The sequence below is a fragment of the Dryobates pubescens genome, chromosome 1, assembly GCF_014839835.1.
Source record: "Dryobates pubescens isolate bDryPub1 chromosome 1, bDryPub1.pri, whole genome shotgun sequence".
NCBI lineage: Eukaryota > Metazoa > Chordata > Aves > Piciformes > Picidae > Dryobates > Dryobates pubescens.
Window position 1 is genome coordinate 24,155,389 of NC_071612.1, and position 18,671 is coordinate 24,174,059.

General features: G+C 44.3%; 1 protein-coding gene across 2 annotated transcripts in view; it reads left to right on the forward strand.

Annotated features, from left to right (window-relative positions):
* The window catches only part of PPP3CA (protein phosphatase 3 catalytic subunit alpha), a 232,509-nt gene that overhangs the window by 146,016 nt on the left and 67,822 nt on the right, over positions 1-18,671 (forward strand). For both annotated transcript variants that reach the window (XM_054162977.1, XM_054162981.1), the window contains exon 3: positions 15,097-15,221. In XM_054162977.1, the coding sequence (XP_054018952.1) occupies positions 15,097-15,221 (125 nt within the window). The remainder of the gene's footprint in view (positions 1-15,096; positions 15,222-18,671) is intronic.

Sequence of the window (18,671 nt, forward strand, 5' to 3'; positions counted from 1 at the left end):
TCTTCAGCCACTGCGTGAACATAGTGCTGTGGGAAAAAATCCCCACTACCCAACCTGCATGGAAAAGAAAGAGGAAAGCAGTCACCTTTTAGTGCCCCATTAAAGCATTATTTTGCTCTGTGCTCTGACAAGAGCAAGGTCTCTGAGGCAAGACCTTGTTGCTCACTATGACTACCTGAAGGGAGGTTGGAGTGAGGAGGGGGCCGGCCTCTTCTTGATGACAAGTGGCAGAACTAGAGGAAATGGTTTCAAGCTGTGCCAGGGGAGGTTCAGGCTGGATGCTAGGAAATACATCTTTACAGAGAGGGTTTTCAAACATTGGAATGGTCTCCCCAGGGCAGTGGTGGAGTCACTCTTCCTGGAGGTGTTCAAGCAGTGTGTGGATCTGGCACTTAGGGACATGATTTAGTGTTGACCCTTCACTGCTGGGTTGGGGGTTGGACTGGATGATCTGTGAGGTCACTTCCAACCAGATGTATTCTGTGAATCTGTGATTCTGTGACAGGATAGTGTTACATAAAATAGTCAAAGGAGTGTGTGCATCATGGTCTAGAATAAGTGTTTCCTGCCAATATACAAAAGGGGTTTGCCTTTTTGCACTGGAAGTAATAGTCGTTTAGCAGTACTCTGCTCCTTAAATGCATTGTGGCTTGCAGAAGAGGACTAGGCTTGTATCTAGTAGTAGGTCAACCTCCCAAGAAGAGCAAGCACAAGGGACATTGTTTCAGAAGTGACTTCAGTTATTAAAAAATACTTATTTTTTTTTTCTTGTCCATCATGTTTTTTACTTTGCTGTCACCTCATTATTATAACTAACAAATGTAAGATATTGGACTTTCTCCCAGAACTAGGAGGACTTCAAGTGTTTATATTGTCCCAATGCTGGGAGTATGAGCTATAGTGTTCATACAGGCAGGAAAATCTGGAGAAAGAGTTGAAAATGCATTTCCCAGTCCTGTGAGAACAGCCAGAAAGTTTTACTTGTAATCCAGATGGAATAATGGTTTACTTAGTTTTTTTCTTGGTCAAAATGACTTCACAGAACAAATTTAAGAAGCACCTTACCCACTTCGTGGCTGTTTGGAAATCTCTGTAACAGGAGATCTGTAACAGAAGACAAGGTTGTGTTAACTGTGTGGAGCAGAGGCAAACTTGGCCTGAGCAAGTGATTGGAGTCAATGGCAACAGTTACCTGGTGAAGCCATCTATCTTCAGAGCTTTGAAGTCAAGGACTAAATGAGCAGGAAGCAGATGGATGTTGTGTGGCAGTCTTGGTAGAGCCATGGAGGTTTAGCTGCTCCACTGTCAGTAATGCACAGCTACAGCTGCAGTATTGTGTTTTGGAAAATCCTGTATTTAAGGGGGCTTGTGCAACTTTGAGGTTATGGAGTCTCTTCCTATGGAGACATCCAAAACCCACCTGGATGTGTTCCTGTGTGAGCCACTCAAGATGATCCTGCTCTGGCAAGGGGGTTGGACTTGATCTTGGAGGTCCCTTCCAACCTCTAACATTCTGTGATTCTGTGAGTTGTTCCTTCTGGTGCGTGGCACTGCTACATCCTGCTGATGGGATTTGCTTCTTCTATGTTTAGGGTTGGAACTGCTCAGAAAGTCTGGTGTTTGAAGGAATGACTTGCTGGTCTCACTGAAGAGGCCCTACAAGAAAGCTGGTGAGGGACTTTTTGGGGTGTCAGGTACCGGTAGAACTAGGGGGAATGCATCTAAGCTGGAGGAAGGGAGACTTAGATTAGGTATTAGGAAGAAGTTCTGCACCACAAGAGCAGTGAAGAGGGGGTGGAAACCCTATCCCTGGAGGTTTTAAGACCAGGCTGGATGTGACTCTGAGCAACCTGATCTAGTGGAAGTTGTCCCTGACCATGGCAGGGGGATTGGAACTGGATGATCCTTGAGGTCCCTTCCAACCCTGACAATTCTGTGGCATCCTTATTAGTGTTACTGCTCTAAGAGGAAATACACTGTATTTTCAGATACTTCCTTTGTTACACACATTCCATTTAAATGGATCTAGGTTGGAATTCAAAACAGAATTTCATAAGGTCATACCAAACTATGATTCACATTTAGATTGAGAGTATGTTCAAGGTTATGTTCCATTTTCTTTGAAACCAGGTAATCTGAGAAGTGCTGTGGAAGAAGTAATTGCATAGCTCCCACCAGAAATAATGAACTCTGTAACTAGATATTCCGAACTTCCTGAAAATCTTGTCCTTGCAATATAAAAACCTGGCTCAGGAGTTTATTTTCTATCTGTACCTATAACTTGATAATAAAACCCCCAATCTATGTGATGGTTATTCTCATCTGGAACTGCAGCTGGGGTGGGGGCAGTTCAGGCTGTATATATTCTGATTCCAGGATTTGATTTCCATTTGTATGATCTGGTTGGCTGAGGCTGATTGAAGCCTTTATGCTGGGGGGCGCAAAAAGTAAGGTGGTGGAAATCCTTGCACGGAGATGATGCCTTCAGATACACTTAATTCGCATGTCAAAATTAACTGCATCAAGTGCCAGTGAAATCCTGTTTGGCTGATTGCTAAGATAGTAAACATTTATTTATATCCTCTTGCAGTGTTTGGTCTGTAATCATTACAAATTGTTAGCTCTATGCTAGAAACATTCAAGGTTTTAATATTTGAGGTTACTGATAGGCTGCACAGCAGAAGGGTTCCAGAAATGCCAATTCTGTATAAGAAACCTCTTTTTTTTCCCCCCATTTATTTTTTTCAACTGCTATTCTCCTTGATGTTTTCTTCTTACCTCTCTTACCTCCCAGAACAACTTACTGCTTGTGATGTGGTTTGTGACTGTTCCAAAAGAGTATTTTTCCCTCGCCACTCCCCTCCTCTGATTTTGGTTTGGGTGTGTTTTTATTTCCATCCACAGTCAGCCATTGGGAAAACAATTCTCAGTGTAGTGGGAGAGACTTGCCTGGGGAGCATAGTGCAGGAGAAAGCCCAGATCTGCTTGGGTGCCACCCCTAACAGAATCATAGAATCAATAAGGTTGGAAAAGACCTCAGAGATCATCAAATCCAACCTGTGACCACAGACCTCATGACTACTAAATCATGGCACCAAGTGCCACGTCCAATCCTCTCTTGAACAACCTCCAGGAATGGTGACTGCACCACCTCCCTGGGCAGCACATTCCAATGGCCAACAACTCTCTCTGTGAAGAACTTTTTCCTCACCTCAAGCCTAAACCTCCCCTGGCAGAGCTTGAGACTGTGTCCTCTTGTTCTGGTGCTGGTTTCCTGGGAGAAGAGACCAACCCTCTCCTGGCTACAACCTCCCTTCAGGTAGTTGTAGATAGCCATAAGGTCTCCCCTGAGCCTCCTCCAGGCTAAACAATCATGTTGAGCTTCTCATCCACCAGCACCCCCACTGGCTCCACTGTCACAGGAGCTTTTGCCGGGACACAAATCACTAGAGAGAGCTTACTTTTCTCAAAAGTTAGTAATTTTTCACTGAGACTTAGGTTTGTGTAGGACTTTGGTTATGGAATTCAGATTCTGTAATTTTTCAAGGTAATTCCGTGTGGCTTGGGTGGGACTGGGAGCCCTACAGCCAGATGCTAGCATAGCTGTAGTACATAAAAGTTATATTAAAAGCTCAAGCTGAAAAAGTGTAAAAGCTGAGGTTAAAGCTCAGTAGGTCTTCACTGGCAGTTCTTTTGGCTCATGGTTCTGAGTATAGACCATGAAGGCCAAATGCTAAACTTCACTGTATTTTTTTGAAGCTAATTGTGCTGTCTCCTTCTACTTGGGGTGCGTGCAAGCATCTGTGTTGCTACTGCTGGTTGCTTATTAAGAGCCCAGGAATTTGAGTATTTTTATTTTCCCCTGACATCTGTTTCTGGGAAATACAGGCAGAGTGCTATAGATCCAGAGGTAATGAATAAATGCAGTTGTTTGTGTCAAGCAAGGGCTTGTTTTCCACTAAGACAGATTGTTGTGCTAAAGGAAGGAGGATGCTTTTTTGTCATAGATTAATGCTTTTGAGTCTTAGTAAAACACTGAATGGGGGTGGGATGGAGCATAAAGCAGGTCTGTGATGGCACAGAATGAGGCAACTGTGACAACAAATGTTATCCTCAGGTGAAAATGGGGGAGGGGAATAATATATGTGTATACATACATGCATACACACATATAGATAAGTAGATATAAACCAAGCCAATGCAAACGTCCAGGTGTTGCAGTTAGGTTTTTAGATGCTAGGTATTCATATACTGAAGCTTGACATGGATCATAGAATAATCTGGGTTGGAAGGGACCTCTAAAGGTCATGTAGTCCAACCCCCTCTGCAGTCAGCTGGGGCATCCTCAACTAGATCAGGTAGCGCAGAGCCCTGTTCAGCCTTACTTTGGCTATCTTCAGTGATTTGGCCCCAACCGCCTCCCTGGGCAACCTGCTCCAGTGTTCCACTACTCTCATGGTAAAGAACTTGTTCCTAACATCCCGTGTAAATCTGCTGCTCTTTACTTTGAAGCCATTGCCTCTCATCCTATCACTGCAGGCCTTTGTAAATGGCCTCTCTTCATCCTTCTTGTAGACACCCTTCAGGTACTGGAAAGCTGCTATTAGGTCTCCCCAGAGCCTTCTTTTCTCCAACCCCAGCTCCCTCAGCCTGTCTTTGAAGCAGAGGTGCTCCAATCCCCTGATCATTTTCATGGCCCTTCTCTGGACCCTCTTCATCAGGTCCATTGCTTCTCATCCTATCACTGAAAAGAGACTGGCTTCATCCTCCTGACAGCCACCCTTCAGATGTTTGTAGACATTGCTAAGTTCCTTTTTCTCAGCCTCCTCTTCTCCAGGATATACAGTCCCAGGTCTCTCAGTCTTTCAATAAAAGCTGTTCACAGAGTAAAACTCACCACTCCATTTGAAGCTGCTTTTTTCTATGGAGCTGAGCATATTTCAGCTTCTCCTCTTCAAAAGCCCCTTTCCTATTTTGCTTTGTTCCACCTCCCTACATTTTATTTGGAGCATTGTGTGTAAAGCCAGGCTGTGCCTCCTTGTGCAGGACCTTTCTTCTTCACTGAAAGGGCTCTCTCCTTCTGGTGCATGGAATTGGATGGAGAATATGAACATACACCAATGAGTGGATTTCTATACAAGTATTCCTTCTGATGAAGTTGTGGAATAAGCATTACTCCCTAGTACTGAGGGTGTACTGAAGGAGACAAGGACAATGTGTTTGCTTTTCTATTTGCTAGACAATACTCAGGGACAGTGCTGACCTTAGAGGTTGGCAGAGGAAGAGCTGTTTGTATCAGTATCACTACTAAGGTTGGAAGAGACCTCAAAGATCATCGAGTCCAACCTGTCACTACTGCCCACTGCAGGCTTGAACTCACAAACCTTCCCATTAAGGGTCTTATGTGCTACCAACTGAGCGGTGTGTTGTTTGGTTTTGTGCATGGGAGTGAAAACTGCTTTTCTCCCCATGGCCTGATCCAGCATCTTTAGAAATATGTGGTAAGAGCAGCTTTCCCTGTTGATCTTGGAAAATTTGTGCAACATCTTCACTGCATCCCCATCCCCTTTCTACTACAACTCTGCTGTGTTGCTTTGACCTGGAATGGAAAGTTTTCATTTGACACCTCACTGCTGTGATGCGCACTTGCTCTCCTGAAAAATTTAGGTAGGGTAGGAGACTGGAGGGAAGGGATTTTCTCTGCCAGTGTAGATTTTTACAGTACCTGGTAGAGGCTGTTTCCTGGGACTCATTTCTTCCAGTATCTCTTAATATAAGAAGGGGCTGCTCTGCTAGCCAGGCTTATGTACATGGTTTGTTTTGTTTTGTTTTGTTTTGAGACACTGCAAGCAATTTTGTGATGCAAACAGTAATTTTGTGGAGCTAATTTTGAAAACATTGTGCTGAAGATATTTTTGTAGCCTTAATGTCTTGAAGAACTTCCTGCCATGTTGTTTAGGGTGGGATTTTTTTTTTTGCTTCCTCCTTCACCAGGGAATATTACTGTCTCTTGTCCTGAAGGTCTTTTCTGATGTGATGTTTTCCCTTCTCCGGTGTTTTTTGCTCTACCTCTTCAAATCAAGAGTCATTATTTGTTCTAGCCTTCAGGGGATGGTGAGAGAAAACCAACTCCTATTACAAGGAGTGAGCGTGGGTTGAGCTTTACAGACACTAGCATTTCAAGTGTTGGCAGAGCAGAACACAGGATAGTGTCCTCGTGTGTTGCACTGAAAATAGCTTTTCTCAACATACTACTTTCTCCCCCCACCTCCTTTTCCTCAGTACAAAGAAGGAAAGTCGTCGACCAAGCAGCGTTGCCAAATGTGGTATTGGTGGTCCATTTGCTGTTTCCTTTGCTGTACCTGTATGGCTGATGGTTTCTGGCTTTATCCTTGGTGAAACTCTGGATGAAAATACCTGATTGCAGGTGTAGGGATTTTTGTTAATGCCAGTTCACTTGGGGAGTATCAACTCATCAATTTGCATGTGGGGATTTGAAAGGAAAAGATAGATGAAAGCCTATTATAATGTTGTTAGATAACCAGATATGAATATGAATGAGATCGTGCTTCTCTTGGAAATACAGAGCTGTGTTGTTCAATACAGTCACTATCACAAATATTCATTTGAAAGCCCATTGAGTCTGGTAGTTGTTTTCTTAGGATAAGTTACCTAATGAGCTCTCTAAATGGTTCTGCTTTTTACCTGAGTAAGTAATGAAGTCTGCAAGCTCTTTAAACATCTCACTTGTGGCTGGAGAGCTCCCAAACAGAGAGGGACCTGGGGGTACTGATTGACAGCTGCCTAAGCATGAGTCAGCAGTGTGCCCAGGTGGCCAAGAAGGCCAATGGCATCCTGGTCTGCATCAAGAATAGTGTGGCCAGCAGGAGCAGGGAGGTCATTGTGCCCCTGTACTCTGCATTGGTTAGCCTGCACCTTGAGTACTGTGTCCAGTTCTGCGCCCCTCAGTTTAAGAAGGACATTGAGACACTTGAACGTGTCCAGAGAAGGGCAACAAGGCTGGGGAGAGGCCTTGAGCACAAGCCCTATGAGGAGAGGCTGAGGGAGCTGGGATTGTTTAGCCTGGGGAAGAGGAGGCTCAGGGGTGACCTCATTGCCCTCTACAACTACCTGAAAGGTGGTTGTAGCCAGGAAGGGGTTGGTCTCTTCTCCCAGGCAACCAGCACCAGAACAAGGGGACACAGTCTCAAGCTGCGCCAGGGGAGATTTAGGCTGGAGGTGAGGAGAAAGTTCTTCACCGAGCGAATCATTCATCATTGGAATGTGCTGCCCAGGGAGGTGGTGGAGTCACAGTCCCTGGGGGGTGTTCAAGAGGAGATTGGACGTGGCACTTGGTGCCATGGTCTAGTTGTGAGGTCTGTGGTGACAGGTTGGACTCGATGATCCTCGAGGTCTCCTCCAACCTTAGTTATACTGTGATACTGTGACACTTAGAACTGCAGGACTCCAAAAACAATGTATGTAACTTCTTTTATTTTGTACTTCTCCTTGCACCTTGTTCTCAAAAAGAAAATAAAAGAAAATGGCTCAGTCTTTAGTGATTAAATCTTTTTTTTTATTATGTATGTATGGAGCAAAACTGTTGTGTGTTAAACATTTCATACTGCTGTGGCAGTATATAATGTTCCTCATAAACACGTGCATTTCGAAACAAAGCTCATTCAAGGCCAAAGATCAAAGACAGGTGAGTGTCTTGTGTGACCTTGCTCTTAAATCCTGGAGAAAACAAGAGCCTTCTGGTTCAGCCCCTCAGGAGCAATGCAGTAGTATTTGTTGAAGCACCTGAGAATTTCAGGCATTTAGCTCTTGCAGGTGTTTTCCCTCTTACTTATCAGTTGGCTAAGGAAGCCCAGAGTTTACCCCTCAGCTACAGAGGTTCATCTAGTTGTGTTTTGCTTTGTCTTTTTGTGTCCACTGTTACTTGTAAGTACTCCTTCCTCATTTGGCTTTTGGTATCTTTTCATTCCTCCACACTACTTCCCCAGAGAAATGTCTGGGACATACTCCTTATTGGGGCGTGCAACCTCTTTACCATCTTATCCTGTAGACTTGAGCAAATGAGTCAGCTCAGGCAAGTACTGGTTTACATGTCCCTTTGTCAGCAGGGCTTTGTAAGTACCGTAGTTCCTCTGAAAATGGTAAGGTTGTGGTAGCATGTGCTGACTAGTGGAATGGTAAGCAGCTGAACACTTCCTAAGTGTTGTACAAAGCCAAGCCCTTTGGGATTTGTAGTCTGCATTCTGCAGTGTAGCCCAACAGGATGTTTTCCTCCCTTAGGTTTTGCTTTGCTGAAGCACAGGCTCCTGGAGTTCAGTGCAAAAACATCCCTATCTCAGTGAATGTAAAGATCAAGTTGTCAAGCAATGGATAATATTCCTTACAAAGTGTTAGTTTCTTCTTTAAAAGGTGTCTTTGCTTCATTACTGTTAATTATCATGCATGTCTGAGTTTACAGAGGTTGCTTCTGAGGCTGATGATGCAGTATTGCACATCTGCTCCTAATCTCTAATGGCATTTGAAAATAGGAATATAATCTTGTGATGTGGAATGTAAATTGACTTGAAACATTAATGGTGTTTTGCTGTCAGACTATAATGTTACCTCCATTAAGTCTCTACATGATAAATGAGAAAATAGGTGCAGCAGATCCAAAGTGTTGCAGATAGAATTTTTGAATTGGCAGTGTTCAATGTACTCTGAATATAAATTTTCATTCCCAATACCCATCTGGAGTGGGGGACAACACAAAGCAATCTCTGAACTGAGTTTGTGAGTAGTGAAAAGTGTTTAGTTATATGGTGTAAACTATCTGGAGAGCCTCCTCAGACTTTTTTGTGTGTGCCAATAATCATTGCAATCTTGATCACTGCTCTGCCACTGTCTGTGTGACCAGCAAGAGAGGGGATTCTTCCCCTTTACGCTGCTCTTGTGAGACCCTACCTTGAATACTGAGTCCAGATCTGGTGTCCCCATCATAAGAAGGACACTAAACTGTAGAGCAAGGCCAGAGGAGGACCACAAAGATAATCCAAGGGCTGGTGCACCTCTGCTATGAGAATAGGCTGGGGGAGCTGGGGTTGTTCAGCCTAGATAAGAGAAGACTGGAAAGAACTAATAGCTGCCTTCCAATACCTGAAGGGATCCTACAGGAAGGCTGGAGAGGGACTTCTCATAAGGGTGTCTAGCAGTAGGACAAAAGGGAGTGGTTTTGGGCTGAGGGAGAGTAGGTTTAGACTGGATCCTAGGAAGAAGTTCTTCAGTACAAGGGTGGTGGGACTCTGGAATAGGCTGCCCAGGGAAGTTGTGGATCCCACCTCCCTGGAGGTGTTTAAGGCCTTGAGCAGCCAAGTCTAGCTGAGAGGTGTCCCTGCTCATGGTGGGAGAATTCAAGTTGATTAAAGTCCCTTTCAACCTAAGCCATTCTGTGATTCTTAAATGTGGTACAGCACCCACTATTCCTCCTTTGGATAACTTTGATTTGTATGGCTGCAGCTGCTTATAGTGTTAATCCCTCACAGTTAGAAATTGTGGGTTATGTCTCCTGTGTTCGTACTTCAGATCCATAAGTACATTGATGCTGGAGATCTTCGTTAAGAGTTGAGTTTCCTGCTTCACTGTGCTGGGCTTTATATCATGGGAAAATAGAATAGAATAGAATTAATCAGGTTGGAAGAGACCTTTGAGATCATCGTGTCCAACCTATCATCCAACACTATCTAATCAACTAAACCATGGCACCAGTCTCTTCCTAGAAAACACCTCCCCAGGCAGCCCATTCCAATGGGCAGTCACTCTCTCTGTGTAGAATTTCTTCCTAATCTCCAGCCTAAACCTCCCCTGGTACAGCTTGAGACTGTGTCCTCGAAATTGGACATTCTGGGTGAAATTAAAAGGAACAGCAGATCAAATGGTAATGCTTGTGCAAGGGTAAACATGCATATATAATAGTTAGTGTGCTTTCAACACTTCAGGGTTTTTTTCTGTAACATTAAAGGAGAAGGGGTAGGTTGTGGTAGCCTTAAGCTATGCCTTTAAAACTTTTCACAGATCTTGAGCAGAAAAGTAGTAAAATGTAAATAAATCATAAATAAATGGGTGTAAAAAGGAAAATAAAGATAATTCTAAATCCCATTGGAAGAGATAAGGGACTAAAACTAGATGTACCAAAACAATTTCTCTTCTCACTTCTTCGCTCTGGGAGAGATACTAAACTCACTTCTGCTTGACCTTGGCTGCATTGTTTTGGTTAATTCTAATATTTCTCTGCTCCTTTTTCTTCTCCCTTTTCTACAGGGGGGTCAGGGGGAGGCAAGGAGGGAGAAGCTAGTAGCTTCCCCTGGTCTTCGACCAGGGCAGTTTTTGTGCTGTTTATTAATTGTAAATCCCTGTAACTCCTTCATATTTTGTATGTATTCATTGCATTCCACTGTACATTGTAGTTTTGCTTGTAAATACAGCTTTTACTTGCTTCTACTGAGCTGGTCTGGCAAACTTAATGTTGGGGTGCTAATTTCAACCCACCACAACAGTGAACACAAAAAACCCACTTTGCAGAGGCAGGATGGAATGGGTGTGGAACCTCTTCTGTGGGTGCCTGATGGGACAGTGCTGTTAGGATCTTTGTTAATGATGGGAAGCTGCCAGCCAAGATGTAACAGGCACAGACTTGAACATAATGAATTCCTTCTAAATGTGAGGAGGAACTTCTTTATTTTGAGGATGGTGGAGCCCTGGAATAGGCTGCCCAGAGAGGTAGAGTCTCTGTCTCTGGAGTCATTCAAAACTCACCTGGACACCGTCCTGTGCAACTTGCTCTGGTAGTGGAGTTGGACTTAGATGCTCTACGGAGGTCCCTTCCCACCCCTATCATTGTGTGATTGTGTCAAGGGTATGTCAGAATTATTGGGTGATCAATGTTTCTGTCTTTAGTAAAGGAAATAGGATGCTGGATCACTTCTGCCCACACCTAGTAAGTTAAAGCACCGATCTGACTGCCTGGGAAATCTTGCAGTTTGGAGGTTCAGAAAAGGTGGCACAACTATAGCTTTAGAGGCAGTTGGGTTCAAACTACAGATGGACTGGAGCACTGCATGCATAGAAGATTATCCTTTAATTTGTTTGGAAGCATCCATCAGTGTGAGTACACAGGCTTTATACTGTAAGGATATTTCAGGTCTATACAAGCAAACCTGGAAAGTATAAGATCCTTAAGGTATTCTGGCAGGCGAAACACTGATTGGATTAACCATAGGTACCGTTGTGTTCATTCAGCAGCAATTCTGGGATCTGACCATCTCTATGTTAACTCTTCATTTTGAGTGTTTTCATCCCACACTTCTACCTGCTGATTTTAAGCTTCTCTTTTGGAACTACTTTCAATTGCTTGGCAAGGTTGTGTCTGAGGGCTTAAAGAGCTAAAAGCTTTCCATCTTCTATTTTGTTTTTCTAATTATAAAAATATTTAATTCCTGGATATGTTTCTGCTTTTGTTGTCAAGTATAAAAAAGGGCAGACTGCAGTGGGCCTGGAATAACCATCAAGTATCCATTCTCAAGTCCAATTTTGCAAGTCATGGGATTCCAGAGCTCTGCACTTGTTATTTTCATCATCTTCACTGCTTTGCTCTCTGCATTTATTGAGTTGTGAGAAATTCCTGGGCATGGAGCAATTAGGTGAAAGCTCTCTAACCTTCTTGGTTTCTCTGTAATGGCCTCAATATATTTGCTTGTTCGTGCATGTCTGCATAGCAAAACCCAAACAAAATAAAAAAAATCTTTGTCCTCTTTGCACTACTGAAAGTGCAAAAGTTAAATCCATTTAAAAAAGCCTTTCAGTCTTGTTCAACTTCAGGTTTTTGCAGTTGGAGCAAATGGGGGCGGGCGATAATTGGTAGAGCTGTACAGTTACATAACTAAGAGCTTTCCTGCTAGGAGTTAGGAGAGCAGATTGCTTGGCCATCTACATGTGACACGTGTTCTTAATCTTCCCACAGTGTCCATGCAGAGGAGTGCAGTCAAGCAGTGTGCACTGGTTTGGTACATTAACTTCCTCAAATGAAAGTGCTACCTAAAACTTTCCTTTGGGGTGGTACCTTTATTTATTCTGCTCTTTTTTTTATATATATAAAAGAAAGAAGAGTGATGTTATGCCCAATGACAGGACAAGGGGCAGTGAGTGGAAGCTGAGGCATAGGAAGTTCCATGGAATCAGAGGGAAGAATTATTTCCCTGTGAGGGTGACAGAACACTGGAACAGGCTGCCCAGGGGGGTTGTGGAGTCTCCCTCTCTGGAGATATTCAAGACCTGCCTGGATGTGTTCCTGTGTGATCTGCTCTAGGTGATCCTGCTCTGGCAGGGGGTTGGACTGGATGATCTCTTGAGGTCCCTTCTGGCCCCTAACTGGTGTGTTACACCATTTGAGGATTTAAATGGTACTTTGTCTAACTAATAGCTGACATTATTCTTAGATAGCAATTATATATATAAATATATATTTTTTTTAATATATATATATAAATACTATTTTTTTCTCTCTTGGTTTATATTGGGAAAGGCCAAGCTATGGAAGCAGGAAATGCCACACAAGGGCATGGGGTGGCTGGTTCCACATCCTGCCAAAGATTGGAAAGCCAAACTTCATCTGAAGTCCTGGACCTTAACTTACCACCCCTTGAAGTGATGATGAGTTTGTCTTTCCACACTGTAAAATGGACAAACTTTGAGTTGATCCAATGGTGAATCTGTCTGCAACTCCCTGAAGGGGGGTTGTAGCTAGGTGGGGGTTGGTCTCTTCTCCCAGGCAAGCCGCACCAGAACAAGAGGACACACTCTCAAGCTGTGCTGGGGGAGGTTCAGGCTGGATGTTATGAAGAAATTCCTCCCAGAAAGAGAGATTGGCCATTGGAATGTGCTGCCCAGGGAGGTGGTGGAGTCCCTGTCCCTGGAGGTGTTCAAGAAAGGCTTGGATGTGGCACTTGGAGCCATGGTTTAGTTGGCAGAAGGTGTAAGGGATTAGGTAATAGGTTGGACTTGATGATCTCTGAGGTCTTTTCCAACCTGGTTGATTCTATGATTCTATAACTGTTGACGGATTTCAGTGTGGAGGTTGTCCTCTGAAAGTCGTCTGGGCAGCGGGGATTCAGCTAGGAAAAAGAGGTTATACAGTGTAGCATAGGGGTGATAACAGTACTGTATGCTGATGTATGTGGAAAATAGTCTGTTACCATCACAGGAGAATACTTGGCTAGCCAGCACCTTAGAGTTACTGTGTCACTAATTTTACTTGAATATTCATGAGGACAGTGACTGGGACATCAGTGGGTTTTTTTTCCTGTACCCAAAGGGGAGCTGTTTGGTTTGGGAGGCTGTGTGTGTTTGGTTTTAGTTTTTGGATGGAATGGCAGTGTTAATATTGATCCTCTTGTTAGTGTATACATTCAGAGAACATTGATGCAAGTGAAAAACACCATGTGGCACTGGCCTGAGATGAAAGCCAGTACCGTATGAATGCTGTTTGCTCTGTGAATGTGATGGATTTGGTGTTGGTGTTACATCTGTGCTATACAGTCCTTTTGTATCTATGTGGAGACATGACTTCAGCTTCTCTGTGGCATGTGAAGTTTGTTTATTTGTGATAGAACAAGACCTCTGCATCAACTTCCAGATAAAAGCTCCAGTGAGAATGCTGTTGAATACAAAAGCTTGAACCATCACATCAGAGACAGCATCTGAATCCTTCTGAGTTTGTTAGCAGTAAGGAGCCGGACTGCTGTTGCAAGATAAGGTCTATCTTGAGCCCTCAGTTTATTCAGTTTCTTCATAATCACTCTTCCAGTTTGCAAATCAGATTATTTTTTTCTTCTCAGTCATTGAAGGGAGAAGCAGTCTAAACTGACCTCAATAACAATCCATGCCATTAACATTTTCTTTGTCAAAGATGATTACCAGGAAAAATCTGAACTTGGCCCTAAACTGGAGGGGTCCTCCCCCTCCTGAAGGTAGAGGAAACAAAGCAAGGCAAAAGGCAGCAGGCTTTAGCACAGCCCTGTTAGTTAAGCTTCCACGGGGGCCTCCAAAAGCATTGCCTGCCTCCCCGCAGATGCTTAAAATGAGCCACCGTGGAGTTTGCAGCTTCTCAAGATAGCTGATCCAGTCTCTTAAGAACGAGGCACAAAAAGCGGTGTCCCTGCTTAGCCTCAGCCCCACATCACTTGTGCTCCGTCGCGTTTGTTGGGAGCTGCTTTTTCTAGAGAAGCCGCTGGTTGTGTTGACTTTGTCGCAGGGAGGTGAAACAAATCATAATTCTGTGAGGTTAAATAAAGTGGAAGAGGTTGAAGCATGAAAAATCAGTGTCCTTTCATGGGAGATATGCTTTAGGCAAGCAAGCAGGCCATTTGTCTATAGAGAACCCACAATTGCTGTCGACAACTACCTGAAGGGTGCTTGTAGCCAGGTGGGGGTCAGTCTCTTCTCCCAGGCAACCAGCACCAGAACAAGAGGACAGTCTCAAGATGGGCCACGGGAGGTTTAGGCTGGATGTTAGGAAGAAAAGAGTGATTGACCATTGGAATAGGCTGCCCAGGGAGGTGGTGGAGTCGCCATCATTGGAAGTGTTTCAAAACTGGATGAGGCACTTAGTGCCACAGATCAGTAGATTAGATGGTGTTGGGTGATAGGTTGGACTTGATGAGCTCAAAGTTCTTTTCCAACCTGGTTAATTCTGTAAATTTGTCGGTTTAACCTGTGGCATACACAGGACCAGGCATACTTTGCATTTGATGGAAAGCCTGTTGGTGTTCGTTTCAATTTATGACTAGGAAAAGTAGAGGAGTGATGGCAAAAGAAAGAGTAACCTTGCTTGAATGTGTTCTGGTTTTCAGGGTGGCTTTGGTATGTCTTATTACTATTACTAGCATTGTGCCCTCTGCTGGGCAGTAGGAGGAATGGGCAGATACCTATGAACACAGAGATAGGTCAGATTTTGCCTGGTGGCTCTCCTGTAACGAGAGGATGCACAAAGTTGTCATAACGCTTGTGCCTAAGATGACTCTGAACGTTGCTCTTTTTCTCTTCTAGTTTGTGGAGACATCCATGGTCAGTTCTTTGACTTGATGAAACTGTTTGAAGTGGGAGGTTCTCCTGCTAACACACGGTATCTCTTCCTGGGGGACTACGTGGACAGAGGGTACTTCAGCATTGAAGTAAGTTTCTTATTTCTGTTTTTGGCTGCAAAACGACTTGCAGCCTATTCTGTGTATTTACCATCATAATTTCACCAGTTCAGGAATAATGAAGCTCTTCACAAGTACCACTTGTGAGCAGAAGTAGTCCATGTTGATGTTGCTGTTGGTGTTTTCACACAGGTTGCTTGACAACCAGCAGAATCCCACTGTATCTGTTCTGGAAAACTGATGGAAAATGGGCCTTGGTGCTATAACTGGTGGCCATCCAAATACAGAACAGAAGGCAGTCAGCTCTGCAGTTTGTGCAAGCTAAATAGCATGAATAGGCATGAGGTGTTAGAAAAGACATAGCAGAAAAACTGAATGAACAACTCAGTTTAGCTTGGCTGAAGTTTATTTGATCTGAGTCTTCTGCACACAAGATGTTGGGAAAACTGAAGAGCTAGATAAGGGCATACATGGACAAAGAGCCAGAAGGTAATGTGCTGTGCTGGCAAGAATGAATGAGTCCTGTTTACATATGGCTTGCAGGAGTGTGTGAGATCTGCCTTGATGCAGCACTTGAATCCACAGGGAAGTGATGCACATGTACGCTGTTGAAGGTGGTAAGGCTTAGTTCAGACTCCACTATCAGGCTGCAGAGTGTGAAGGTCAAGTAACCACCTCTTTAGCTGGCTTGTGAGGAAACAGTGTTCTGTCCAACTTGCCCACTTAAATACCTAGCACAAATCCTTTGTTCCAGTGCTCCTAAAAGATACTGGATTTTTTTTTCTCCTATTCTGTATTACTGCTGGGTTAGGCAAATTGGCAGATGAGGTGCACGATTATAAAGTAAAACCTAATCTGAATAGAATAAACCAGGTTGGAAGAGACCTTCAAGATCATCGCGTCTAACCTATCATCCAACACCACCTAATCAACTAAACCATGCAACCAAGCACCCTAGCAAGCCTCCTCCTAAACACCTCCAATGATGGTGACTCCACCACCCCCCCAGGCAGCACATTCCAATGGGCAATCACTCTCTCTGTGTAGAATTTCCTCCTAACCTCCAGCCTAAATGTCCCCTTGTGCAGCCTGAGACTGTGTCCTCTTGTTCTGGTGCTGGTTGCCTGGGAGAAGAGACCAGCCCCAGCCTGTCCACAACCCCCCTTCAGTAGTTGTAGAGAGCAAGGTCTCCCCTGAGTCTCCTCCAGGCTAAGCAACCCCAGTTCCCTCAGCCTCTCCTCATAGGGCTTGTGTTCCAAACCCCTCACCAACTTTGTTGCCCTTCTCTGGACACGCTCCAGCAAGTCAACATCCTTCCTAAACTGAGGGGCCCAGAACTGGACACAGGACTCAAGGTGTGGCCTAACCAGTGCTGAGTACAGGGGCAGAATGACCTCCCTGCTCCTGCTGGCCACACTGTTCCTGATACAGGCCAGGATGCCATTGGCCCTCTTGGCTGCCTGGGCACACTGCAGGCTCATGTTCGGCCTACCACCGACCAGTATCCCCAGGTCCCTCTCTGCCTGGCCGCTCTCCAGCCACTCTGCATTTCATGGCTGATTGGTCAGTCAGAAACCCTTGTAGTAGTTTTTGTGCTCCAGCTTGACTCATTTTTGTGCAAAGTTCAGGCTTTAACCCCCTAGTGACAAGTTTGTGACTAGATAAGATGGCAGAACACACATCCTGCTGCTTCATTCCGCGTTCCACACCTTGGTACGCTGTTGCCGTATTGATGTAAAAAACATAATCCCAAACAGCTGAGTTATTTATAAGGTGCTTGTAAGATAGATCATCTTGCCAGGTTGGTATTTATAGCGTGAAGGAAAGTTTCTTCAAAATAAATTTGTGAAAAACTACTTTTGCTTAATTATTTCACTTTTAAACTTAATTTAAAATGTGAACAAGAAAAAAAACCACCAAACCTTCTTTGGGAGGCTGCACAGCTTACAAATAGAAATATGCTGTTCCAAGTGCAAATGCTCTGAAAGCTTCAGAATTACAAGGTTCTGTCGCCCACCTGCCAAAAATCAATACACAGTTAGCATTTAGTCTCATACTGAAGTCAGCATTTTGAGCAGGATGTTTTTGAGCCCAGTGTACCTTCTTCCTCCTTTCTCTGGCCCATGGTGAGCTGTGAGCGAATTCTTCACCTCATGGATACCATGCTGGATCATTTGGGGAACATTGGGAGTGTTAGAATCACAGAATTGTCAGGGTTGGAAGGGACCTCAAGGATCGCTTGAGTTCCAACCCCCCTCCCATGGGCAGGGCTGCTTCACACTAGATCAGGTTGCTTGGAGTCCCATCCAGCCTGGCCTGAAGTACTTCCAGGGATGAGGCTTCCACCACCTGCTTGGGCAACCTGTTCCAGTGTCTCACCATCCACATGGTAAAGAACTTCTTCCTGACATCCAATCTGAATCTACACTCTTGCAGATTTGCTCCATTCCCCCTAGTTCTATCACTACCTGACATCCTGAAGCCCCTCCCCAGCTTTCTTCTAGGCCCCCTTCAGATACTGGAAAGCCACAAGAAGGTCTCCTTGGAGCCTTCTCTTCTCCAGACTGAACAGCTCCAACTCTCTCAGCTTGTCCTCACAGGAGAGGAGCTCCAGGCCTCTGATCATCCTTTTGGCCCTTCTCTGGATACATTCCAGCACCTCCAGATCTTTCTTGTAATAGGGACTCCAGAACCAGATGCAGTACTCTAGATGGGGTCTCACCAGAGTGGAGTAGAGGGAGAGAATCATCTCCCTCACCTGCTGGTTATGATTCTCTTGATGCAGCCCAGGATCTGGTTGGCTTTCTGGGCTGCAAGTGCACAGTGGTGAACTTCTCGTCCACCAGTACCCCCAAGTCTTTTTCTTCAGGACTGCTCTCAAGACAGTTACTGCCTAGCCTGTATCAGTGCTTGGGATTATCCTGACCCAGATGCAGGACCCTGTTGCACCCCCTCATTGAAAGAGGGGGCTTCACAGGGTTAGGCTCCTGTGCAGCTCAGTCTTGAACTACCATTATTCAGTTGCTATAACGTAGTTCATATCTCCTGTAGGCTTTAACTGAGCCAAGCTTCATGTGGAAGAAGAGAGTTTTGTCTTTGTTTCTAGATACAGTTTTAATGTAATAAATAGTACAGGTGGATTGGCTTCAGCTTCCAAGTGTTCACCTGACCGTTCTCTCAGGATTGCTCCAGGGCTGTTACCAATTACAGACAATACCAAGCCATATAACAAAAAGCAAAATAACTTAGGGGTGGGGATTGAATCTCTTAAAATTACTCACATAGGTATTTAATGAATTTTGTTCTGAATTTAGTCTTTCTATTCTAGAACTCTACTTTGTCACTGGAGGCAGTAATGGCTTCTGCCAGTGCTAAGGAAATAACTGAGCTGTTGCTTATATTATTTCTTTTTGTATGGAAGGTTCTCAAATTGCTGCTTTTTTTGGTCACATAACTGATTCTCCCCACCTGTCACCTTGA